The 27684-nt window shown below is 47.3% G+C and overlaps 1 protein-coding gene across 4 annotated transcripts in view; it reads left to right on the top strand.

The window, feature by feature from the left end:
- LOC139369426 (MOB kinase activator 2-like) overlaps window positions 1–27684 on the top strand; it is an 88030-nt gene that overhangs the window by 41107 nt on the left and 19239 nt on the right. The window contains exon 1 of one of the 4 annotated variants that reach the window (XM_071108700.1): window positions 1623–2282. The exons of the other annotated variants lie outside the window; for them this stretch is intronic. Within the exon in view, the coding sequence (XP_070964801.1) occupies window positions 2245–2282 (38 nt within the window). The 5' untranslated portion in view covers window positions 1623–2244. Of the gene's footprint in view, window positions 1–1622; window positions 2283–27684 lie in introns of those variants that run through there. 4 annotated transcript variants of the gene reach the window in all.

The following is a 27684-nucleotide window of genomic DNA, read 5'->3' as shown; positions in this document are numbered from 1 at the left end:
TCCAAGTCACAAGTTTAATGAATGGACTTGCTTTGTCTTCCTCCATCTCCAAACCAAGCAGACTCCCTTCAATTTGAACGCTTACATCTGTCTCTCATGATCTCGCGTGGTACAGACCATGTAAACATAAACGCTACCGTAGACCTGTCATGATGCAACTGGGGGTGTTTTGGCATGAGGCCCAGCATTAGTTCCCGGTGCTTTTTGGGACAAATCACGATTTCGCAGGTGTTGGCGTCTTTAGAAAGGGGGGGGGCATTTTGGCAGAGACGGTGGAGCTCTTCTTCGTTCCCGTTTCCGATCCTCGTTCCGTCTCTTCACATGCATGGACCCTGACCTTAATCGAGCACCTGGCCGATTATGCAAGACTGTAATTTTGGGGTAACGGAGAGTACGGCCCTGGTAACTATTATGCCCAGCTCCTTGTCTTCGTTTCGGGTGATTTGACCACACACACACACACACACAGTTCTATTTGCTGAAAGTGAGTGTTGATGTAATGGCAGGTTCCTTCCCCTCTGGCACCGCTTTCCTCCTGGCCTTGTTATCAGCCACAGATCCTTCCGCAGCTCACTCACACACACACACGTGCATCCTGGCACTTGTGTGGTGCTGAAACACAAAGGAAGCTAATGAGTGCTATGCAGTGAGCACACACCCACTCTATCACGCAGGCACAGAGGAGAAGTGTTATCACTGCACTCCCTCCCTCCCTGCTCAATCAGGTGTGTGTGTGTGTGTGTGTGTGTGTGTGTGTGTGTGTGTGTGTGTGTGTGTGTGTGTGTGTGTGTGTGTGTGTGTGTGTGTGTGTGTGTGTGTGTGCGCGCAGCTCGGAGGCGTAATTAAAAGTGAGGTAGGAGAGGCCCTTGGCGACAGGCAGCCAGGGAGGGAGGGAGGAAGGAGGGATATGATGTCATGGCCTGTAAAAATGCTTTGGTTTGCTACTGCGGCTCCTCGCCTCACCTTTCATCTAAGAGAGGGAAGTGGGGGGAGAGCGTTCCTCGCGTGGTGTGTGTCTGACAGAAGAGCGGACAGTGTCACCTCGTTGTCGGGCCTTTTGGCGAGACGGTAACTCAACCACAACACAATTCCAGGCTAATTCTAATGCGTTACTGCCTTCTGAAGGTGAATCACTCTCTTGCATATGGTGCTGCTGTGATATAGTTTGCTGTGCGGCGTGACAGTGGGTTGACGTGTGTGTGTGTGTTGCTAGGATGGAGCCCAGAGCCTGGCTGTGATCATAGTCAATATTAATGATCTGTCTGTCCCATAGAGTTGTCTGCAGTAGATTACTCAAACACAAACACACACACTCGCCTAATGGGGTACTGCAGCCGGGACAGAGAGGACAGGATGATGGTGCTTGATGGAGAGCGAAGTCAGAGAGCGAAGGAGCGAGTGAGAAACGGAAAGGGGGAGCCGGGCGGAGAGTGTCCTTCACCTTGTATGCCCGCACTGATGATCACAGAGCTCTTCTGCGATTGGCTACATTCCTGGGGGTGTGCCCGGAGCTCTAGCCTCTCTGACGCAGCCATGTGAAAGAATGACGGGTGAACGCGTGTGTCTGTGTCCTTCTGGCCCATCCATGTTTGCTATTTAGCTCTTTCTCAACACCTCATACCGTCTCTGTGTGTTTCGCAGCAGTCAGCTTTGGTTTGCAGGTTCTGCTCTTCAGTACAGGCTATGGGCCCAGCTAACAGAGGTGTTAATAACCAACACGTCTCTCGACCGGCGAGTGTGTTTAGACCTTGTTTGGTGTATACAGATGGTAGAGATTGCTGCTAGGATAGAGCCCCCCCCCCCCCCCGCCCTGTGACACTCAGCAGTTTGTTTATACAAGTCTGTTTGCCAACCTAATCTTCCCGCCTTTCAAGTGAGAGCCAGCCAGAGAGAGAGAGCGAGAGGGAAGGAGAGAGAAGTAAAGAGGCAGGCGGCAGTAGCTCTAGTGAGAAGGAGCGAGAGGAACACACTTCGAACGGGCTCTGAGTTGTTGTGATAGGTCGTCTGCAACGCACGTTCGTCGGCGCGTGTGTGTGTTTGCTGATTGGACCGCAGGGAGAGAGAGCGAGTGTGTGTTTGTGTGGGTGGGTGGACGCAGTTCGTGAGAAGACAGTTACGACAGAACGGGCTATACTGGAGCTGTGCGGCAGGACAGAGCCCTCCCTTCACCGGTAGAAGGAGTGAGGGAGAAGAGCGCTGTGTGGGACCCTCACAGACCTGCCCGCTGTCTGTGCTGCCAGCTGGATGGGGGTTCTTGTCTGCTGCGACTGCTTCTTCTATAGGTAGCTAGCTACTTCACTCTCTCTCTCTCTTTCTCTCTGTATGTCGCTCTCTGCTTGCTCGCTCTCTTTCTGAATGTCTCTCTCGTCGCTGTTTGTTTTCCCTGCTTGTGTCGTAACTTTTTGTAAAATTGTAAATATTAGTCCTGTACTTCCCTCTCCCTGCCCCTCTGTGGCTGAAAACGTCTCTCTCTCTCCCCCTCCCCTTCCCCTCTCGGTCTCTGCGGTGTGGTTTGGAAGAGACATTCTGAGGACAGTGCTGCTGTGGCAGCAGGGATTTTGCTGTCGTCAGACCGGGGAGGAGGGTAGCGGTTGAGGCTGGTTTGCGGAGGAATGGCACGGCGCCAGAGCCCTCTGGTGCTTGAGCCTCCTTTTTCTTTTAGTTGGGAGTCAAGGCTGGTTAGAGGAGGATTGTCACTGGGCCAGAGACTAAGATGCATGTGCACAGGGTTAAGGCTGGCTTAGAGGAAGGATGGCATGCAGCCAGCCCATCCTCTCCTCCACGGCCCTGCCGGCGTCGCTCTGACTCTCTGCCGGCGTCGCTCTGACTCCCTGCCGGCGTCGCTCTGACTCCCTGCCGGCGTCGCTCTGACTCTCTGCCGGCGTCGCTCTGACTCTCTGCCGGCGTCGCTCTGACTCTCTGCCGGCGTCGCTCTGACTCTCTGCCGGCGTCGCTCTGACTCTCTGCCGGCGTCGCTCTGACTCTCTGCCTTGCTGTGTTTTTGTTTGGACACTGTGTTTTTCCCATGGCCTCTCTGTTTTCTGTTTGGTGCAGCGGAGCAGTGTTTGGGAGGTAGACTTTGACCTTCCCATACGATTACAGCAGGACTAGTTTTGGTAGGGGGACAGTTGTTTGTTTACTTAGTGAGCGTAACATTAGTTAGCATAGCATGGTTACCTGGGCCAGTTTAGTTAGCATAGCATGGTTACCTGGGCCAGTTTAGTTAGCATAGCATGGTTACCTGGGCCACGTTCAGTAGGCATTAAGCAAACGTTGGATGCCACAGATCTAGGATCAGCTCCGCCTCTCTACATAGTATCCTGAAACATTTAAGGGGAGAACACACAACTGACCTGGTAGCAGCTTCTAGGAGCACCTTTACACTACTCCTATGGCACACTTGCGGGTTCAGAGAGTGTTGACTTAGCATCATGCTTACAGATGGCTGTGAGTTAGTTAGATGAGCTCTTTCCCCCTTTTTATATGTGCTTGTGGGGCTAACCAGCTTTAGTTGCACTACTGCTATATATAAACAGAAGGTTTGCTGAGGGCCAAACTGTTGCGCGCACATGTGTATACACACACACACGCATACATACAGCTGCATCGGATTAGACCGTCAGGCCCCTCTGTGCGATTCAGAACTGTTTACACTCCCTCCCTTTTCCTAGCTAGTGTGAAGAACAGCCAGCCCTTTGTGTGTGTGTGTGTGTGTGTGTTTCTGTCCATGTGTGTGTCCGAACACATGACTGTGTGTGCGCGCCTATAGGTAAAACACACACAGTAGCTTTGTGAACGCACGGCCCACTGCCAGGGACTGTATTTTCTTTTTCTCTCTACACTTTGCAGGTCAATTATCACCAGTCCTGAGGCAGGGTGTGGCTTCTGCGCAGCTGTCGTTTTATTGGATCATTAAGGAAAAGGACCGATCAGTTCTATTTCTGGCACTACTTCCTGTCTACCTCGGCACCTCTGTCAGCCAATCAGGGGGTTTGGCTGTGACGCCATTGTTTTTGATTGATTGGGTGTTTTTTTTTTGTTTTTTTGGACACACCCACACAAGGTCCTTGTTGACCTTAGCTTCAGTCCAATACCCAACTCTCAAACAGACATGGCTGAGAACTAATGCAGCGTTGTGTGCTTTCTGCTCTGACCACAAGGGTTTCACTCCTCTGACTTGTTCAGCCCGTGTCAGGATGGGTCCACATGTTGTTGTGGAGGACAGGCTGAGGTTACAGGTAATGTAGTGGGCAGATGATACGTGTTGACGGTGCCACGCCCATTTCTCTGTACACATGCGCTCCTCATCAGAATAGGGTAGGCTTTAACAGGTCCTCGCCACTTCTTCACTCTGAGTGAGACACTGAGAGGATCAGAGACAGGAATATGGGGTGACCAGGTAAACTGAGGCATGGTTTTGGGCTGACTTTGACAGACAACAGCTCCACAAAGAAGAGTAGTCAGATTCTAAGTAAGTCGTAGACTTTAGTGTCTTTAACCTCCCAGGGTTAGTCTGTGAGTTGTTTAGAATGATCCTGTTTGACCTGAACACACACACACACACACACACACACTGGGGCCTCCCGCACGTGACTGATAAAGCACCGGGTCAGTGTGAGTGGAGGAGAGGCTAACCTAATGCAGAGCACATGGTACAATTCAATTAGCCTTTGGCCCTGCAAGCGGCGGTTCCATTCATGCGTGAGTATCTGATGCCTGGTTTTCAGCTTAGTGCCCAGTGGTTCCTCTGTCTGGCCAAGGTGTGTGTGTGTGTTTTCTCCAGCTGGAGGTCAAGAGCAGAAGTGTCTTCTCTCCAAGGTTGTAGAGAGGGGACAGGCAGACGGTACTCTAAAACATTGGTTGAAGAGGCCGCGAATGCTGCTTTTTTGTGTGTTTTTTGGTAAGATGTCTGTTGCTTCTCAGGACGCGCTGTGTTTTGGTTTTTGTGGCGCCGCAGAAATGTGGTGCCATTGCCCTGTCGTGGTGTTGATGCCACAGAGGGTGACTACAGCTCGGAACATTCCGGCCCAGAGGCTCCTTTCACGATACAACAATGGCCCCTGACTGTGTGTGTGTGTTGTTAGTGTGCCTTGTGTCTGTTATTAGGCCTTGTTTGGCAGGCCGGGCCCATTCTACACTGCTGAGCGTTCCACAAGGACTGTAATTCTCCTCCTAAAACCACCCCACTCCTCCATGTCTACCGGCCCAAACCCTGTCTGTCGCTCAAACATGGCTAAATTGGACCCGGCTTGGCAAGCCTCGGCACAAGTGGAAAACGTACCCTTACGTAATGGGTTGACCAACAACAACAAAAAATATCCACCATTGGGCTGAGTATGACATGATTCTTTTCCGATAGGCTCGTTGCTAACGGACAGTCATCTGGTGACTGACTGCACCACCGGATATAGGCTTCACTGGAGCATGCGGCACAGACACACCCTGTCTGGCTGGCCCAAGGGCCTGGGGGTGTGGGATGGGGACTTTGGAGCAGACTGTGGACAAAGGGTCTAGTGGCTCAACTGTTGCAGAAGGAAGGGTGGAATGGAAGGAAAGGCCTGGGTTATGACTCTGCTTCCATTGTCAGCTGTTAGTTTTCAGACTTGATTGACTTGTTTTTAATTTAGTTTCAGTTTGATAGAAATGTATTTTGTCGTTTTAAATTTAGTTTACATTTTAGTGTTTATATATATATAAAGTAGCGGGAGGGATCAGCCAATGAAGTTGGAAGCCTCACCTTGTTGACTGAATCAAAATGACAGAAGTCATCGATGGTGCTGCCATGCTAACCCAGTCTTTTGGCCACTAGAGGACTCCATAGACAGGACAGTGGTTTGGTTAGGTCTCAAGGATCACTCCATCTTAATGGGACTTGGATTTAAAGGTTAAGCTCCTAGACTGGTGCACGAAATGTGGTTGGAAGGAAACTCGTCCGTTTTTAAACGAAGCCAATGTGTTATTTATTTTTTTACTTTAGTAGTAGATGTAAGACGAATCAATTACCTTTTTACCTGACAGAAAAGGAGAGGGGGGGGGGGAAATGACAAATGAAGTCGTGACACATTTAGATATATTATGAAATGTAATTTTAAACGTGTATCACCGACTGACCTCTTCAAATAGGGTTAATGAAAACATAAGCGATACAACACTTCACAAATCTATCAGTTCACAGCCAGGCAGTTTCTCTTTCTGTCTGTCTCTCTCTCTGTCTCTCTCTCTGTGTCTCTTTCTCTCTCTCTGTGTCTCTGTCTCTCTCTCTGTCTCTCTGTCTCTGTCTGTCTCTCTGTCTCTGTGTTCAACCAAACAAGATTTTCTGGTTTATCTTCAAGTCCACTCTGCGTTCCAGAAAGGTGGTCGTTCGTTTTGTCTTCTCAAGCCTGATGACAGTTGTCCACAGACAAAATGAATATTCTCTCCCTGAACACCACTTTTATACTTTAAAAAAACCTTTTCCAGTGAATGCAAGAAATCCCAATTGCGGTTCTCCCAGTATGAATCACCTGTCTGGTCCCCCTCTGAGGTTCAATAAACCACATGCGAGCAGAGTAATACTATACCCTGTGCTGCCCAGTCCTACTGGTCAATTCAGTTGAGACTAGCGGACACTGTGTCCTTCTCTCCTTTCACCTGGCCTTAGCTCTGCAGTCTGCACAGGGTGGTGGCTTGCCTTACGTAACACTGAACTGCACAGGAAAGTGTGTGTGTGTGTGTGTGGAGCGCAGCACAGCCCTCCCTGGGTGCTGGCTCAGGCGACGGAACGAAGAGATGGCCTTGCTGTAACCTTACCTCCCGCATTTAGAATTGCACCGTCGGCGTGAACCCACGCGCACACGCCTCCATAAAAATGCACTTGGTCTTTTTTGTGGCTGGCTAATGACGCTGCTGGATGATTCGACGTCATCCCTCACCCGCACAGCGGCTGTTAGACGAGACCGCCCCTCGCGTCTCCTCTGGCTCCTGCGACGGAGTAGGATAGGACGGTGAGGATAGATACACTCTAATATGCTAGCTAGATGACACGTTCAGCGTATTGCTGCTAACGCCTGTCCTTTTCAGAACAACAGACGTGCCTACGGTTAGGGGCTAGGGCAGGACCAGTAGCTGTGTGCCTCTCCTAAGGGCCCTCCGGGAACAGAAATGCAAAGACCCGGGGAGATGGGAAGTGTCTGGGCGCCTCACTTCCTTTTTCTGAAGTTTTTAACCGGGGGGGGGGGGGGGGGGGCAAGTCCTTAACGCCTCACATACCCAATGTTCTACGCCCATGATTCCTGTCTCTCGCTTGCTCATTTTCCTTCCACCTCAAACCCTCACTCTTGACTACTTTCTTTATTTCTGTCCACATAACCACTGTCCCCCCCCCCCCCCCCCCGCCTGCATAGCTGTGTAATTGACTCTGTGCTGCAGTGCGCTTGTCAGCTGTGCCTTGTCATTTGTTTCAATTATCAGCCATCCGACATGGCGCAGCTACCACAGATGGAATGAAGAGGAGAGGAAAGGCAAAAGTTTGAGGCTGAGGAAGCGGACTGTTGCACATACAGTCTCATGTGTCCCACCTTCACAGTACACTGGTAACAGGACTTTGCACATGCAGGTCTGGCTATTACAATTGCTAGAGACTCCCAAGCAGTGCCGTCGAAACCAAATGAGCTCACTCGTTAAGTTGGAGCTCATCTCCCCTGGAGTCGGCCAGGTGCTTCCGACCAGCCAGCCAATCACAGGTTTGTTTACACCTGGGCAGTTGGATGAGGTCATGGATGCCCCCCCCCCCCCCCCCCTGGGTATTTCTAGGCCTAGCAGATTATCTCATTGGTTCATAAAAGGAATCAGATCATATTATCAGGCCCTTCCCCCGCTACGGGGGGGTAGGACATGCCTCTAGACACATTGCTGATGTGATTGGTCTACACCGTGGAACCTAGAGCTTACCATTGGTTAGTACCCATTGCTATGAGGGGCATGGATGTTCACGGACTCCCACTTCTTTTTCCTTTCACCACATATTGGGTACTTATTGATTTTTTTCAATCTCACTACTCCTCACAGCCCTTATTTCCCTATTCGGATGTGAATGGGGGCCCCTGCCTCATCCTCCCTCGATCATTCAGCCCCCATCTGCCTGGGTGGGAGATTGAACGAGATAGGAGAGCATGTGTTTGCGCTAGTGTGTGTGTCGCCTACATTTTCAACTGTCTGTTTTCCTAGTCTATATGTTTTGTGCGTCTCCAGGCTGGCAGAGGGAAGTGTGTCTGATGTACCCATGTGTGTTGCGTGAGGTGGGCAGGGCGTGCCTGGTCTCAGCCATCCTAACAATGCCCTCCAGGAGGGAAAAAAAATATGCTTGGCTTGGTCCTGGAATCCATCATAACATACTCCTCTCTTTGTCTAAACACTCCTGTCCCTTTTCCTGTCCGCGGCCATAAATAACAGTTACACAATCTCTTCATGAATAGGGCCCCGAGCTTTTCCTAAACAGTCTACATGGTGAGGAACAGCTCTGGACCCGAGTTACGTCGTTTCTTTTGCCGCACAAGCCATCTGTTACGTGTCAGTAATTCTTGAGGAGCTTGTTCACCTGGTTAGTGAGTTGCGTGTGGTATTCCCTGACAAGACAGGCATGCACTACGGTGCGGCGAGTACTCATCAGTCATGGCTAACGGACGGAAACCTCCAATAGGGCAGGTGCGACGTTCTTCCCGACAGGAGACAATTTGGGTCATAAGATGGACAATGGATTTGTAAAAAAATATATATAAAAAAATCTCTCCAGGCAGTTATGACCAGTATCACAATTCTCAAGTAGGCACAGAGATGTCTCTTAATACCCTTTTAAACAGTGGATCCAGCGCCTATATTGTGTCCGAGGTAGAGCCTATGTTCTTTGGCTGAGAGAGCAGTAGGGCTGGGAATCGCCAGGGACCTCACAATACTTGGGCACCGATACGATATGCGTGGCGATTCTATATGCATCTTCTGTGATTAGAAAAAATAATAATAATGTATTGCGAGTCGACGTGCCGAACATGTTTGCTCACCACGTCTGCTGCAGCGGGACGAGAGCCATGAGAAGATTGGATCAGTTATGGAAGTAAAAGTGCCAAAAACAAATTGGCTTTGTTTTTGTGTGTGTTTTTTTTAAAGATGGAGAACAAGCTACGAATGATAAACCCTGGAGTTTTGGGGCAGGTACAGCAAACTGGCGCCAAAATAATATTGCGATTTATTGTCAGCTATCACTAGAGAGCAGTGTCAGTGGGTGTTAGGCTACATTATCCACGCAAACAAACCCAGTGAGAACACATGCTGGCTCTGTGTTAAAGTGAGTTTAGTCTACATGTCTCCTGTGGGCCAGGAAATGATCTGGAGCGTAGACTCTCTAGGTAGGTGGGCCTTTCAACCTCTCTCTCTCTGTCTGTGTTATTGTTTTTGGTCACATGAACCATGAGAATGGTTACACAACATCCCTGGAAATGGACAACAGGGATTTATTTTGGAGGAAATGGACATGTTTTTGGGCATAACACGTGACTGCGGTCAGTTGACTTCAGTGTTGTTTGAACAATTGCCAGAGATGGTATCAGTCCTTAAAACGGGGGGGTTGGCACATTGTTAGATTAGATTAACTTGAAAATGGATCTTGACATTCGGATTCTTTTGAACTATGAGATGTTTCTAATTTCTCACACATTCTGTCCATTCTTCCTGTCAGAAAACCCCCGTTTCACTTGCCTACACATTCAGACTGGAATGAGGGGTATGTCCATCCCTGTGTGTGTGTGTGTGGCCCTCGTCGGAACATAGTGTACATATTTGGCCATCTCTAGTGTGTGTGTGTGTGTGTGTCAGGGCTTGGAACTGCTGGAGGTCTGCATGCACATTCCCTCTAGTGGAAAATCTGTGACTAAACGGCCTGGTTTAGAAGTTAATGTGCTGGAGCAGAGCAGCCATGCCCAGCCACTATGACCACCCTACACCATATTTCCCTAAACCCCTTCACCCTACTCTCGCTACCTCTTACTCTATACTCCTTACTACGTTTGCCCTGTGTCCTCCCCTGGACGGTTTTAAACAATTCCGTTTATGGTTAAATGTTTTTCAAAATGTTGACTACCTCCGGTCAGATTGCAAGGTAGGTGATGTTTCCTTGCGCAACGGGAGCTGGCCTTTCTCTCCTGCTGGAAGGAACAGTGACTGGCCTTTCTCTCCTGCCGGAAGGAACAGTGACTGGCCTTTCTCTCCTGCCGGAAGGAACAGTGACTCAAGTATGTCGACAGAATCAAGCCTTTAGACGTTAATATGAATTATCCTACATTTATGTTTGTCAAACATGACTGGTGTTAACCTCTCTGGGATATGTGGGACGCTAGCGTCCCACCTGGCCAAAAGCCAGGGAAAATGCAGAGCGCCAAATTCAAATAAATTACTATCAAAATCTAACTTTCATGAAATCACACATGCAAGATAGCAAATTAAAGCTACACTTGTTGTGATTCCAGCCAACATGTCAGATTTCAAAAAGGCTTTTCGGCGAAAGCAAACGATGCTATTATCTGAGGATAGCAACATAGTAAACAAAGAGAAACCATATTTCAACCCTGCAGGCGCGGCACAAAACGCAGAAATACAAATATAATTCATGCCTTACCTTCGACAAGCTTCTTTTGTTGGCACTCCAATATATTCCATAAACATCACAAATGGTCCTTTTGTTAGATTAATTCCGTTGATATATATCCAAAATGTCAATTTATTTGGCGCGTTTGATCCAGAAAAACACCGGTTCCAACTTGCTCAACGTGACTACAAAATATCTCAAAAGCTACCTATAAACTTTGCCAAAACATTTCAAACTACTTTTGTAATACAACTTTAGGTATTTTTTAACGTAAATAATTGATACAATTGAAGAAGGGATGATCTGTGTTCAATACAGGAAGAAAACAAACTGTAGCTAGCTTTCTGGTCACGCGCCTCTATCTAACAGTACACTTCAAGTGACCCTTGTTCAAGATGGCCCTCCATTACACAAAGGAATAACCTCAACCAATTTCTAAAGACGGTTGACATCCAGTGGAAGCGATAGGAACTGCAAGAAGGTCCCCTTGACTTTTTCCACATTTTGTTACGTTACAGCCTTATCCTAAAATTGAATTAAATTATTGCTTTTTCTCATCAAGCTACACACTACCCCATAATGACAAAGCGAAAACAGTTTTTTAGAAATGTGTGCAAATTTAATGCAAATAAAATACGGATATCACATTTACAGAAGTATTCAGACCCTTTTACTCAGTACTTTGTTGAAGCACCTTTTGCAGTGATTACAGCCTTGAGTGTTCTTGGGTATGACACTACAAGCTCGGCACACCTGTATTTGGGGAGTTTCTCCCACTCTTCTCTGCAGATCCTCTCAAGCTCTGTCAGGTTGAATGGGGAGCGTCGCTGCACAGCTATTTTCATGTCTCTCCAGAGATGTTCAAGTCCGGGCTCTGACTGGGCCACTCAGGAACATTCAGAGTTGTCTCGAAGCCACTGCTGTGTTGTCTTGGCTGTGTGCTTAGGGTCGTTGTCCTGTTGGAAGGTGAACCTTCGCCCCAGTCTGAGGTCCTGAGCGCCAGCCCTAGGAAGAGTCTTGGTGGTTCCAAACTTTTTCCATTTAGGAATAATTGAGGCCACTATGTTCTTGGGGACCTTGAATGCTGTAGAAATGTTTTGGTACCCTTCCCCCAGATCTATGCCTCGACACAATCCTGTCTCAGAGCTCTACGGACAATTTCTTCAACCTCACGGCTTGGTCTTTGCTCTGACATGCACTGTCAACTGTGGGACCTTATATAGACAGATGTGTGCCTTAATGTTTTGTCAACTCACTGTACATTTACATAAACTAAAAGGGGAATACCTAGTTAGTTGTACAACTGAAATGTGTCTTCTGCATTTAAATCAACCCCCCCAGAAACAGAGAGGTGCGGCGGGCTGCTTTAATCGACATTGTCTTAAATCTCCAAATTCCACCCTGTTCCCGCCCACTGGCCGCCTGTCCGCTGCCCTATACACACGCACACTTCCTGAGCAAACATGTGCGGCGCCAGCTACCATCTCTCTCTCTCTCCGCCATCCCTTTCTCCCCCCGCCCTTTTCCATTACGGAGTCCTGCTTCCCTCTATTTGCCCCTCCATCTCTCCCTCTTGCACAGTCTCCCTCTGTCCCTCTGCTTTCCTGAGAAAACATTGGTGGGGACAGGGTGGGGTGTGGGACAGCCTGTGTCTCTCACTCCTATTTCATCCTCCCTTTTCCTTCCCTTGCACAAAGTCCTTCTCTTTCCCTCAAACTCTCCCTCCCTTCCGCTCTCCATTTGTTACACAAGCCTCCTCTCTCTTCGCGCCTCCCTTCGTCACATTCCTCCCTCCTTCCCTCTCTCGTTAGTTGTCCCTCCCTCCCAAGTCCCTCTTCCTTAGCCTAACTGCTACACAGAGCCCTTCTCTTTTTCACTCATCCAGAGGTGTAAAGTACTTAAGTAAAAATACTTGAAAGTACTGCTTAAGTTGTTTCTTAGGGTATATATACTTTACTTTGCTATATATATATTTTTGATTTACTTTTACTTCACGGCATTCCTAAAGAAAATATTGTACTTTTTATTCCATACATTTTCCCTGGCACCCAAAAGTACTAGTTACATTTAGAATACTTAGCAAGACAGGAAAATGCTTATGAAAAGAACATCCCTGCGGACTCACTATAAACGCATGCTTAGTTTGTAAATTGAGTGTTGGCGCGTGCCCCTGGCTATCCATACATAAAAAAAACAAGAATGATGCCGTCTGGTTTGCTTAATATAAGGAATTTGAAATGATTTTTACTTTGATACGCAAGTATATGTAATACCAAAAACTTTTAGACTTTTTACTCAAGTAGTATTTTACTGGGTCACTTTTACTTGAGTTATTTTCTATTAAGGTATGTTTTACTTTTACTCAAGTATGAAAATTGGGTGCTTTTTCCACCTCTGCACTCAGTCTCTCCCTTCTTCATGCCTCCCTCTACCTCTACCGTCTCCCTCTATCACAATTCACGTCCAATGCTCATAAGAAACGTGATGGTGACGATTGGGGTGTGGGGAGGAGGATGGCCAAACCGTGTCCTGCTGAGGTTAACGGTACCCACTGCCCCCCCCCCCTCCCCCGTCCCGTCCCGTCCCACCCACCGATTTAAGGCAGCCCTCGGCACCTCTGATTCAGAGGGGTTGGGTTAAATGCGGAAGACACCTTTCAGTTGAATGCGTCGTTGTTCACCTGACTAGGTCTCCCCCCTTTTCCCTCTGACACGATGTCTGTGTTCGACCTGGATGCCCTTCTGTCTAGTCGTCTGTAGTTCAACTGCTCCGGTAGCAACACCCATGAAGTTGCTTTTAAAAGGAAGTATGTCTCACTACCTCTCTCTCTTTTTAGATCAGTTTAAAAAAAAAAAATATATATATATATATATATATATATATATATATATATATATATATATACACACACACACACACATACTACTGTTCTACATGTGGTAACTGTGACATGAAGCCAGCGTCTCCTCTTTCTGTGAGCCACAATACTCACTTTTCCAGCCTTGACTGGATGCTGGAGCGTCGAGCTGTGAATGTGGTGGGTTAGGTTCAGCTTTCAGGGAAAGATGTACACAGTACAGGCACACACACACACACACACACACATCATACAACACCCTTCAGCATCCCTCATAGGAACACACCTGGAAATGGAGCATAGGAAGACGTTTCTGTCAGGGTCTGTGCGTAGATACAAAAAAACAATGCTTTTCCACCGGGTGGGTGGGTACCAAGGCCTTATTCCCTTTGACTGGCGAGGCCTCTCACCTACTCTCCCTCCAGGAAAATGATAAAGTAACACATTTACCCGTAGGTTCTGATCTAAGGTCAGTTTGTTTAGGTTAAGATTGGAAAGAAACTGATCCTTGGCCTGAGAGACAAATTTATATCTAGGCTACATTAATGCTGACTTTTGGTATTGTACTGAAATATCAACTGCAGTGGCTGGTAATCTGCCTGTAGGTGGTGCTATTGTTTTTACAACGCTCCCCTCTGAAGTGAACACTCGAGGCTCAACAAGTGCTCTCATGCTTAGTGTATAAAGTCTGCACCCCCCCATTGTTGCCAAACTAAGTATCTTAAGACGAGATTCAGAATGGTACGCTCTGTTTCTGCTGAAATGATCGTCTGGTTTCAGTGTTTTTTATATTTTCTTCCCCCGTACAGTTTATTTAGAAAAGTTCAGTCGGTGGGTGTGATGTGTTTTTAGGGAGTACGTGTGTCCTGACTCGACCCCCCCCCCCCCCCCCCACGGCCCTCCCCAAGTTGTCGTAACTGGCGTCTATCATATTATTCCTGAGAGAAGAACATTCTTCTCGTTGTTGTTTCACAAGCACTTCTGAGAAATGGGAAGACTGTGGCCTTGGGGAACCTATCCCTTTCCCTCAGAACACCAGGCGTGGTGACACACGCGCACACTAGAGGGGAAATAACGGCGGGTTTTGTCTATTTTCTTCAATAGCTCGTCTTTGTATCTGCCATAATGGCTGACTGCCATTGAGGGATTCCACCATTTTAAAGTAATGTCCATGCTGAAATGGGTTCTAGCCATCCAGAGCCCTCTTTCTACCTCTCTGGTCACCACCCACAGCAGAGATGAAGATTCAGTCTACCTGTCTGTCAAGTGATCATTCAGCAGACATACCTGGCACCGGCCGTCACCGTCAAGGTCAACGCAGTATTTTCCCCCCAGGTGTTTGACAGAAGGTATTTGGGGAGTTTTGTTTTCAAAATGGCTGCCGTTGTATCACTCAGTGGTGCTACACACTGGTGGTGGGTGAGTCAGAAGTTGACCCCTAAGAGCAGATCCAGGATCTGCCAAGCTTGACCGCCCCCCCACATTGTAAGTAACCTCCAGCAATTTATCAGGAACAGAACATCTCCTAACTGACCTTAGACCAGAGTCTTGGGTTTAACTGCCAATGTCAAATATACAGGCAGTGAACCCGACGTGTTCGTTTTGGCTCTCATTGCAGAAGTACAGCTCTAGGATCTGCATGTTCCATCCTAACCTTAACCTTCTTGACCATTAATCAAGCCCATCTCATAGCTGACCATCTGTCCTGGGGTCCACTGACCCTGCAATGCTGCTCTCATTCCAGCTAGGGTTGTGACGATACCAGTATTTTCCCATGGCAAAAATGAAAGCCCAAAAGTCTTTGGTCCTTTTTAAAAACCTGCTGTATATAAAATATTGTGTGCTATAGCTTGGGGGGGGGGGGGGGGAGTGTGTGTTTCCAACATTGGGGCTGTTTTCCTAAAGAAGTTGTTTTTGTTTCCTTGCCACGATACTAACGAGCATCGCGAGACTTGTTGTATCATCCCCGGCTCTAATTCCAACCTCTCACCTAAAATACGGCCTGCCAACCTCCACTCGGAGTGGAGAGGCAGAGAAAGAGGGATGAAGATGGGTTTTCTGACGGAGAGGGGTTGGAAGAAGACAAATGGAGGGTGAAAAGAGAAGGCAAAGCGATGGGGGTAGAAGGAAAACCCAGGGAGGAAATGGAGAGTGAGAGACAGACGTTTGGTTGCCGTGGTGATGGCCAGGAAGTGAGTAATGACCTGGATGTTTTGACTGAGTGAGGCTGAAAGCAGCACGGTGAGGCTTCTCCTCTCCCCGGGAATGTAGGGAGAGTACAGAACAATGAGCAAGGGCATACTGCGACCCCCCCCCCGTTACTCTTCTCTTTAAATCCGTTCCCTCTCTCCTCCCTGACCTCTTCTTTATTAAATCTCCTCATTTCACACTCCCGCTTTCGATCCTCACTCTCCTTTCGCTTTCCCTCGTCCACTGCCCATCTCTTCTTTCACCTCTTCGCCCTCGCTTTCACCCCTGTCTTTTTATCTTCCCCCTTCGCTCCTCTTCCTTCCCCTTCGCTTCCCGCTACTTCCCGTCCTCTAACTCTTCACCCTTCCCATCCCGTTACCACCTGATATCATCACAGTTAGTCCAAACTGAAACTGTAGCTATGGAGATAGAAACAGACAGACGTGAGGTCTTGTCGTTGTCATCTCGTCCGGCTCCGTCTTGTCATCGTCCTCTCTCTCTCCTTCATCGGTCACAACTCCGAAACTGTTCACAAACAAAGATGTCTTCCCTTTTCTTTACCACTCTCAAACATCCTCTGGTGCCCGGGTGCCACCTCTCTCCGAGAACCAGCTCCAATCCTAGAAAAATGAGCTAGCAAGAATGTTGTTTGACCTTTCACAGTCTTTGTCGGTGATATTAATGGGGCTATAAATGTGTCTGTAATGAAGCAGTTGTGTCATTTCCATAAATGTCAGTCGTTGAATGTTGAGAGGAAGTGTGCACCATCCAAAGTAAACGAACAGAGGTACAGACAACTTTTGCAATGTGCCCTTGTTCTTAGAGGTGAGATCCTGTCTCCCCCCCGTTTCTCCTTCTGTGAATGCTCCTCTCGTCCCATCTCTGTTCTTTCTCTCTGTTCTGTCTTTCCTTTGTTTAGCCAGGCTGGGGAGAGATTAAACAAGGGATGACATGTCGGTGCACGCCAGCCCTCCTCCGGCTGGAATGCAAGGCATGAGGCAGAGTAGATCAAGGCAGAGGGGGAAAAATGGTAATATCTTCTGGCCCCATAGGTGGCCACTGAAAGAAATACATAACGGGAGATGGGAGATAGGGGGTGGTAAGAGAAAGAAGCAAAGGTAGGCAAGTTTACTCTGTAAAATCCTATGTTTTAGAAACGATACACCTGTATAGACAAAACTAATGAATGACCCCATATCTTGAGTTCAAAGTGTGTTGATAGCAAAGGACCGTTTGCAGTTGGCCCTCGTTTAGCAGCCAACACACAGTGTATTGTAGAGGGGCTGAGTTGAACGTCTGAGGTAGTGTGTCAAGCAAGTTCAGCAAACAAGGTTGACCTCTTGTCAGTTTAAAGGGACACTCCCATTGACTTGCTACTTTGCTGTGTTTGCTAAGGGCAATTCCACGATAACAAAATTAAGCTTTGGCTGTTTGTTTTTTTTAACTTAAAAATGTATGCCAAACAAAAACCCATTGATTTTAAAAGTTTAACAAAATATACAACTCTATGCGCAATGACTAATTTGAACAATTTCCACAGAAAACTTAGCGGAAGGACTGTGCAGATGCGAACTTTAACGAAATTACAGTGAAAATCTCCCTCCAGGTTTTTATGCGTGTTTTTCCCCCCCAAAAAATGTAAATACTTGCTCTGAATTAAGATGACAACGTGTCTGCAGAAAGGGTGTCAGCTATGACACTGGCCCCCTTGAGTTTGGTTATTGAACTACAGGAAGAGAAGTGGAGTTACACCCGGAAACAGAATTATGTCATGGGTCCCTGATCTGTAGTACACAGAAATACGTTTGGACATCACAGTGAAGTAGAGTATAGTAACATGGTGTTTTGTGCCCTGGTCGGCCTAAAACCTGGACAACGCTGGGACAATTGTTGCCCGCCTCATGACACAGCCTGGGATCTAACCCGGGTCGGTAGTGACGCCTCAAGCGCTGCGATGCAGTGCCTTAGACCGCTGTGCCACTCGGGAGGCCTTGTTGTAATGTTTAAGTCACTCAAATATCACATGAATACACGTTAGACATGGCAAAATGTATAAAATTGAAAGAAAATTAGCTTTAAACCCGTTAAATTCTCTGCGCCCTATGACACAATTTTTGTAGAATGGCAGTAAATGAGCTTTAAGCCTGCAAAATATGCTGTCCACCAATAAGAGGAGCGTGAGCAAGCATTGCTCAGTGGGTACGGATTAGAGGTCGACCGATTAATTAGGGCCGATTTCAAGTTTTCATAACAATCAGAAATCTGTATTTTTGGGCGCCAATTTTTTTAAATATTTTTTTATACCTTTTATTTAACTAGGCAAGTCAGTTAAGAACACATTCTTATTTTCAATGACGGCCTAGGAACTGTGGGTTAACTGCCTCGTTCTGGGGCAGAACGACAGATTTTCACCTTGTCTGCTCGGGCGATCCAATCTTGCAACCTTACAGTTAACGAGTCCAACGCAATAACAACCTGCCTCTCTCTTGTTGCACTCCACAAGGAGACTGCCTGTTACGCGAATGCAGTAAGCCAAGGTAAGTTGCTAGCTAGCATTAAACTTATCTTATAAAAAAAACAATCAATCATAACCACTAGTTAACTACACATGGTTGATATTACTAGATATTATTGAGCGTTAACTGCGTTGCATATAATCTGAGCATACAAGCATACTTAGATACTTGTATCTGACTGAGCTGTGGTAGGCAGAAGCAGGCGCGTAAACATTCATTCAAACAGCACTTTTGTGCGTTTTGCCAGCAGCTCTTCGTTGCGCGTCAAGCATTGCTCTGTTTATAACTTCAAGCCTATCAACTCCCGAGATGAGGCTCGTGTAACTGAAGTGAAATGGCTAGCTAGTTAGCGCGCGCTAATTGTCATTGCGTTGCTGGTTCGAGCCCAGGGAGGAGCGAGGAGAGGGATGGAAGCTATACTGTTACACTGGCAATACTAAAGTGCCTATAAGAACATCCAATAGTCAAAGGTTAATGAAATGGTATAGAGGGAAATAGTCCTATAATTCCTATAACTACAACCTAAAACTTCTTACCTGGGAATATTGAAGACTGTTAAAAGGAACCACCAGCTTTCATATGTTCTCATGTTCTGAGCAAGGAACTGAAACGTTCTTGCATAGCACATATTGCACTTTTACTTTCTTCTCCAACGCTTTGTTTTTGCATTATTTAAACCAAATTGAACATGTTTCATTATTTACTTGGCTTAATTGATTTTATTGATGTATTATATTAAGTTAAAATAAGTGTTCATTCAGTATTGTTGTAATTGTCATTATTACAAATAAATAAATAAAAATTGGCCGATTTTAATTGGTATCGGCTTTTTTGGTCCTCCAATAATCGGTATCGGTGTTGAAAAATCATAATCGGTTGACCTCTTGTACGGATGCTGGTTACAGTAAATGGAAAGAGAGGGCTCATGGGTAGGTGTCAGTAAGAGCTGGGAGAGGTGACATTATCTGGAAAGGGGGGGGGGGGGGGGGGATAGTTGAAATTTGGTAAGCCCACCCTGGCCTTGATGTTACCGTCCACAGGTGGACTGGACTAAATCTTAACCTATCATAGACGTCTGTTTGGATAGAACGGTACCATACCGTGAGTCGAGCACAGTACAATTCAGGACTGAGTACAGTCCAATGCAATAGAGCACAGCAGGGTAGAGTTCAGTTCATTACAATAAAGAAAAGTGACAGTAACAGGAGACACTGAGCTGAACAGGACAGTATGTCAGTGGAAGAGAGGACAGTAACAGGAGACACTGAGCTGAACAGGACAGTATGTCAGTGGAAGAGAGGACAGTAACAGGAGACACTGAGCTGAACAGGACAGTATGTCAGTGGAAGAGAGGACAGTAACAGGAGACACTGAGCTGAACAGGACAGTATGTCAGTGGAAGAGAGGACAGTAACAGGAGACACTGAGCTGAACAGGACAGTATGTCAGTGGAAGAGAGGACAGTAACAGGAGACACTGAGCTGAACAGGACAGTATGTCAGTGGAAGAGAGGACAGTAACAGGAGACACTGAGCTGAACAGGACAGTATGTCAGTGGAAGAGAGGACAGTAACAGGAGACACTGAGCTGAACAGGACAGTATGTCAGTGGAAGAGAGGACAGTAACAGGAGACACTGAGCTGAACAGGACAGTATGTCAGTGGAAGAGAGGACAGTAACAGGAGACACTGAGCTGAACAGGACAGTATGTCAGTGGAAGAGAGGACAGTAACAGGAGACACTGAGCTGAACAGGACAGTATGTCAGTGGAAGAGAGGACAGTAACAGGAGACACTGAGCTGAACAGGACAGTATGTCAGTGGAAGAGAGGACAGTAACAGGAGACACTGAGCTGAACAGGACAGTATGTCAGTGGAAGAGAGGACAGTAACAGGAGACACTGAGCTGAACAGGACAGTATGTCAGTGGAAGAGAGGACAGTAACAGGAGACACTGAGCTGAACAGGACAGTATGTCAGTGGAAGAGAGGACAGTAACAGGAGACACTGAGCTGAACAGGACAGTATGTCAGTGGAAGAGAGGACAGTAACAGGAGACACTGAGCTGAACAGGACAGTATGTCAGTGGAAGAGAGGACAGTAACAGGAGACACTGAGCTGAACAGGACAGTATGTCAGTGGAAGAGAGGACAGTAACAGGAGACACTGAGCTGAACAGGACAGTATGTCAGTGGAAGAGAGGACAGTAACAGGAGACACTGAGCTGAACAGGACAGTATGTCAGTGGAAGAGAGGACAGTAACAGGAGACACTGAGCTGAACAGGACAGTATGTCAGTGGAAGAGAGGACAGTAACAGGAGACACTGAGCTGAACAGGACAGTATGTCAGTGGAAGAGAGGACAGTAACAGGAGACACTGAGCTGAACAGGACAGTATGTCAGTGGAAGAGAGGACAGTAACAGGAGACACTGAGCTGAACAGGACAGTATGTCAGTGGAAGAGAGGACAGTAACAGGAGACACTGAGCTGAACAGGACAGTATGTCAGTGGAAGAGAGGACAGTAACAGGAGACACTGAGCTGAACAGGACAGTATGTCAGTGGAAGAGAGGACAGTAACAGGAGACACTGAGCTGAACAGGACAGTATGTCAGTGGAAGAGAGGACAGTAACAGGAGACACTGAGCTGAACAGGACAGTATGTCAGTGGAAGAGAGGACAGTAACAGGAGACACTGAGCTGAACAGGACAGTATGTCAGTGGAAGAGAGGACAGTAACAGGAGACACTGAGCTGAACAGGACAGTATGTCAGTGGAAGAGAGGACAGTAACAGGAGACACTGAGCTGAACAGGACAGTATGTCAGTGGAAGAGAGGACAGTAACAGGAGACACTGAGCTGAACAGGACAGTATGTCAGTGGAAGAGAGGACAGTAACAGGAGACACTGAGCTGAACAGGACAGTATGTCAGTGGAAGAGAGGACAGTAACAGGAGACACTGAGCTGAACAGGACAGTATGTCAGTGGAAGAGAGGACAGTAACAGGAGACACTGAGCTGAACAGGACAGTATGTCAGTGGAAGAGAGGACAGTAACAGGAGACACTGAGCTGAACAGGACAGTATGTCAGTGGAAGAGAGGACAGTAACAGGAGACACTGAGCTGAACAGGACAGTATGTCAGTGGAAGAGAGGACAGTAACAGGAGACACTGAGCTGAACAGGACAGTATGTCAGTGGAAGAGAGGACAGTAACAGGAGACACTGAGCTGAACAGGACAGTATGTCAGTGGAAGAGAGGACAGTAACAGGAGACACTGAGCTGAACAGGACAGTATGTCAGTGGAAGAGAGGACAGTAACAGGAGACACTGAGCTGAACAGGACAGTATGTCAGTGGAAGAGAGGACAGTAACAGGAGACACTGAGCTGAACAGGACAGTATGTCAGTGGAAGAGAGGACAGTAACAGGAGACACTGAGCTGAACAGGACAGTATGTCAGTGGAAGAGAGGACAGTAACAGGAGACACTGAGCTGAACAGGACAGTATGTCAGTGGAAGAGAGGACAGTAACAGGAGACACTGAGCTGAACAGGACAGTATGTCAGTGGAAGAGAGGACAGTAACAGGAGACACTGAGCTGAACAGGACAGTATGTCAGTGGAAGAGAGGACAGTAACAGGAGACACTGAGCTGAACAGGACAGTATGTCAGTGGAAGAGAGGACAGTAACAGGAGACACTGAGCTGAACAGGACAGTATGTCAGTGGAAGAGAGGACAGTAACAGGAGACACTGAGCTGAACAGGACAGTATGTCAGTGGAAGAGAGGACAGTAACAGGAGACACTGAGCTGAACAGGACAGTATGTCAGTGGAAGAGAGGACAGTAACAGGAGACACTGAGCTGAACAGGACAGTATGTCAGTGGAAGAGAGGACAGTAACAGGAGACACTGAGCTGAACAGGACAGTATGTCAGTGGAAGAGAGGACAGTAACAGGAGACACTGAGCTGAACAGGACAGTATGTCAGTGGAAGAGAGGACAGTAACAGGAGACACTGAGCTGAACAGGACAGTATGTCAGTGGAAGAGAGGACAGTAACAGGAGACACTGAGCTGAACAGGACAGTATGTCAGTGGAAGAGAGGACAGTAACAGGAGACACTGAGCTGAACAGGACAGTATGTCAGTGGAAGAGAGGACAGTAACAGGAGACACTGAGCTGAACAGGACAGTATGTCAGTGGAAGAGAGGACAGTAACAGGAGACACTGAGCTGAACAGGACAGTATGTCAGTGGAAGAGAGGACAGTAACAGGAGACACTGAGCTGAACAGGACAGTATGTCAGTGGAAGAGAGGACAGTAACAGGAGACACTGAGCTGAACAGGACAGTATGTCAGTGGAAGAGAGGACAGTAACAGGAGACACTGAGCTGAACAGGACAGTATGTCAGTGGAAGAGAGGACAGTAACAGGAGACACTGAGCTGAACAGGACAGTATGTCAGTGGAAGAGAGGACAGTAACAGGAGACACTGAGCTGAACAGGACAGTATGTCAGTGGAAGAGAGGACAGTAACAGGAGACACTGAGCTGAACAGGACAGTATGTCAGTGGAAGAGAGGACAGTAACAGGAGACACTGAGCTGAACATAAGTCAGTGGAAGGGAGGACAGTAACAGGAGACACTGAGCTGAACAGGACAGTATGTCAGTGGAAGAGAGGACAGTAACAGGAGACACTGAGCTGAACAGGACAGTATGTCAGTGGAAGAGAGGACAGTAACAGGAGACACTGAGCTGAACAGGACAGTATGTCAGTGGAAGAGAGGACAGTAACAGGAGACACTGAGCTGAACAGGACAGTATGTCAGTGGAAGAGAGGACAGTAACAGGAGACACTGAGCTGAACAGGACAGTATGTCAGTGGAAGAGAGGACAGTAACAGGAGACACTGAGCTGAACAGGACAGTATGTCAGTGGAAGGGAGGACAGTAACAGGAGACACTGAGCTGAACATAAGTCAGTGGAAGGGAGGACAGTAACAGGAGACACTGAGCTGAACAGGACAGTATGTCAGTGGAAGAGAGGACAGTAACAGGAGACACTGAGCTGAACAGGACAGTATGTCAGTGGAAGAAAGGACAGTAACAGGAGACACTGAGCTGAACAGGACAGTATGTCAGTGGAAGAGAGGACAGTAACAGGAGACACTGAGCTGAACAGGACAGTATGTCAGTGGAAGAGAGGACAGTAACAGGAGACACTGAGCTGAACAGGACAGTATGTCAGTGGAAGAGAGGACAGTAACAGGAGACACTGAGCTGAACAGGACAGTATGTCAGTGGAAGAGAGGACAGTAACAGGAGACACTGAGCTGAACAGGACAGTATGTCAGTGGAAGAGAGGACAGTAACAGGAGACTGAGCTGAACAGGACAGTATGTCAGTGGAAGAGAGGACAGTAACAGGAGACACTGAGCTGAACAGGACAGTATGTCAGTGGAAGAGAGGACAGTAACAGGAGACACTGAGCTGAACAGGACAGTATGTCAGTGGAAGAGAGGACAGTAACAGGAGACACTGAGCTGAACAGGACAGTATGTCAGTTGAAGAGAGGACAGTAACAGGAGACACTGAGCTGAACATAAGTCAGTGGAAGGGAGGACAGTAACAGGAGACACTGAGCTGAACAGGACAGTATGTCAGTGGAAGAGAGGACAGTAACAGGAGACACTGAGCTGAACAGGACAGTATGTCAGTGGAAGAGAGGACAGTAACAGGAGACACTGAGCTGAACAGGACAGTATGTCAGTGGAAGAGAGGACAGTAACAGGAGACACTGAGCTGAACAGGACAGTATGTCAGTGGAAGAGAGGACAGTAACAGGAGACACTGAGCTGAACAGGACAGTATGTCAGTGGAAGAGAGGACAGTAACAGGAGACACTGAGCTGAACAGGACAGTATGTCAGTGGAAGAGAGGACAGTAACAGGAGACACTGAGCTGAACAGGACAGTATGTCAGTGGAAGAGAGGACAGTAACAGGAGACACTGAGCTGAACAGGACAGTATGTCAGTGGAAGAGAGGACAGTAACAGGAGACACTGAGCTGAACAGGACAGTATGTCAGTTGAAGAGAGGACAGTAACAGGAGACACTGAGCTGAACATAAGTCAGTGGAAGGGAGGACAGTAACAGGAGACACTGAGCTGAACAGGACAGTATGTCAGTGGAAGAGAGGACAGTAACAGGAGACACTGAGCTGAACAGGACAGTATGTCAGTGGAAGAGAGGACAGTAACAGGAGACACTGAGCTGAACAGGACAGTATGTCAGTGGAAGAGAGGACAGTAACAGGAGACACTGAGCTGAACATAAGTCAGTGGAAGGGAGGACAGTAACAGACCGTTATGGCACAGTAATTCCGGTACGGTAGTTCTGTTACCAATTTGGTAGCGGAATTACAAGCTTGAATCACTTAGTTCATAAACAAAGTTGATATCAGTAAAATTACTGAGTCATTGGTAGGTATACCATTTACTTGTTACTTCTGTTGTCCGGATTTGCCTTTTGTGTACACACACACACACACACACACACACACACACACACACATAAAGACAATAAACACACTGGCACCTACTGGATTGCATTTCCCTGGCAGGTCACAGGGTTCAGTGTTTGAGTAGATCCTGGGCCTATAGGAACTCCCACAGATATTAAGACCCTCAGCCTGCACTGTTTTCACTGGCTAAGTCCTTACTTAAACACACTGTGTACTGCACACTCTCACACACTACACATGCAAAGACCAGAGTCACCCAACTCCACTGTAGCGTGGGGGGGTGCCCAAATTCTGCCATTCCATTGGTCACTACACCAGTCATTCAAGGTAATTCTACAGTGCCATTGGCTATATCATGGGGTGGGACTGAGCTGTTGCCAGGCCCGATGCCCGTCTGCTGCTGCTGTGATACATTGTTTTGCTGTGAAGAATCTGTGTTTTCTTTGTCTTAAAATGGTGGAATGTCTGTCCACTGAGCAGGGGACCAGCCACCTCGGCCAATTTTATTCAAGGGGACAAGGGTACTAGCTGTTAGTTTTGATGTCAACTACGCACGTTTTGGGTGGAGATAGGAAAACACCTTTTTTGTTAACATGAACCCCATTTCAAAATGTTTTCTCCAAGTTATTTTACATAGACTACTAATTGACTAGTCAAGTTTCGGTTCAGTTTTGGCCAAACTTTTTGACGTTGGCTTCGTCACGTTTTCTCACGGTCGTTGTTCGTTCTATTCTGAGTGGCTGTGATTGTCGCGTCCTTCATTGTGGCAGAGTGAATCGGCATTTTATTTGTTTTATTTCACCGGCATTCTCTTTACCACCACACCCTTTTCTGGTCCCTGTCGTAGGCTTAAATATATAAATAACGTGAAACGCTGACATTTTTCCATACCGCTGTTTTTTTGTTTTGCTTGCGTTCTCTCTCGAGGTGGATGATGGTGATTATAGATGGTTGATTGAGCGTCAGCCACCAGTTTGACTTTACCTCACCTCACCGTCATTCCAGGAGCAGCCAGTCATAAGTCCTGGCTGTTGACGTCAGTGTTTCCAGCAACCTTCTTACGGAACTCTTTTGTTCTCCCTCCGTTGTAAGTTTAATGAGCAACGTGTGTCCTTATTGAATCTGGCCCTCAAAGCAGACACTGTGGTTTCCAGGGATGCCTTGAAGCTGTCTGTGATAGTCTAAGTAGGCTAGAAGTTGTCCCCCCCCCCTATCCACTGATACTTGGTCAGAGATTTTCTCGCCCCCCCCCCCCCCCCCCCCTGCTGCTGTCCTTAAGTGTCATGACTCTCATAGTTTACTCATAGTTCGCCACTGAGCAATCCAAGAGAAAAAAATAACGTATGTTTGCAAGAAATGGGATGTGAGCCAGATCACGTCAGATGGGCCTACTGTTTAGTGTTATGGGCTAGCTAGCTACGTGCTTGTTCGACAGATTGTGATTTGCGCTATGTGAGTCATATCGTGTTAGATAACATTGGGGAAGGGGACCTTTTTGTTTGACTTACATTACTGAGGTTGGTTTACATGTAATCTAGTGACGTGAGATCATGTTTGTTCCACAGAATATGGTTTATGTCCGATGTCCTAGGTGTGCGCTCTTCTTCGATGGAATGGCGAGAGAGCATGAGAATTTTCAGAGCGTGAGTTAATGGTTTAGGTGTGTGTGTGTAGTACGGTTAAACCAGGTGGCACGGTGAGTGGTGCCATGTCTGGTCTCGGAAAGAGCTGCCATTGGTGACGTCAGCAGTAGCTAAGAATCAGTCTTCTCTCTGTCCGGTACACAAAGAATGTGTCTGACTGCAGTTTCCACCCACGTCAAATCTTAGGCTATGTGAGAATGGTGTTTGTTTGTGTGAACAATTCCAACTTGTAGGCTAGGTCTGTAGTCAGGGGCCTTCCAGGTAGAAATAAAACCCCTATGTTGGGTCCCGTTGGAGACGGTTGCCAACTACATTAGCCAACTTTTTTGGGAACTCCAGAAACGACAACAATTCATTAGTTGTAGTTATCAGTATAATTTAGACCCAAATCAGCTCATGCACAATAATGGATTAGTACTTTCCAGCAACTGAATTGCTTTTTAACTCCAGGAACAGTACTTCATTAAGTTGTCTTTGACCTTGAAGCCTGATTGAGCCCTCAGTGTTCAATGTGTTCATTCTGAATGCAGAGGCTCTGGCTATGGCCCAGTGGTCTTGAATGGCTGCCTTCTATTTTAGGTAACTGCTGATGTAATAGCTGTAAGCAAATGGATGGAAACTTTTTTCTTCTCTTTTTTTTTCTTTTTCCATGACATTGTTTTTCACTTCAGTGGTCACCACCTCAGGTAGGGCCCGAAGCCGTTTAGAACTGTTCACCCATGGCCCTCTCTGTCCTCACCACCTCTTTCAATCTCTCCCCTTCCCTCTCTCCCCCCCTTCACTCTGGTCAGTATAGACCAGGCAGAGGCAGGCTGAGGTTATAAATAGCTCCCGAGAAAAGGCTCTGGCCTGTTCTGGCCCCTCTCTCTCTCTCCTCACCGCAGCAGCCATTCAGAGTGATGACCCTACCCCCCCCCCCAGTGAGCTCTGTGCTGGGGCCAGACGGGGAGACATGTCTCCTAAGAAGGAGCCATGCTGGCAGAGCGTGCAGATGGACCTGTACATGGCCCTTATCAGACCACCTCACTCTCTGATACTTGTAAGATGTACGTGATAGGGGTTCACATCCAGCACACAAACAAGCAGGGTCTCTCTCTCTCACACACAAACATGTAAAGACTTTTCAAACGCACTGATTGACCCTGACGTACTCAGACCCTTAAACACTGACTGTCTGTTATATATATATATATATATATATATATATATATATATATATATATATATACACACACACACACTAGGAGAGAGCTGAGCTCCAGCTCCCCCCTTCCCCCCAGATTAGTGTGTCTTTGTGAGTGTCCATGCTACAGCAGTCCGCTGGTATGTCTCACA

This window comes from Oncorhynchus clarkii, chromosome 2 (genome assembly GCF_045791955.1).
Source record: "Oncorhynchus clarkii lewisi isolate Uvic-CL-2024 chromosome 2, UVic_Ocla_1.0, whole genome shotgun sequence".
NCBI classification, from domain to species: domain Eukaryota; kingdom Metazoa; phylum Chordata; class Actinopteri; order Salmoniformes; family Salmonidae; genus Oncorhynchus; species Oncorhynchus clarkii.
The sequence above is the reverse complement of the archived record's forward strand: the minus strand, read 5'-3'. Positions and strand labels throughout refer to the sequence as shown.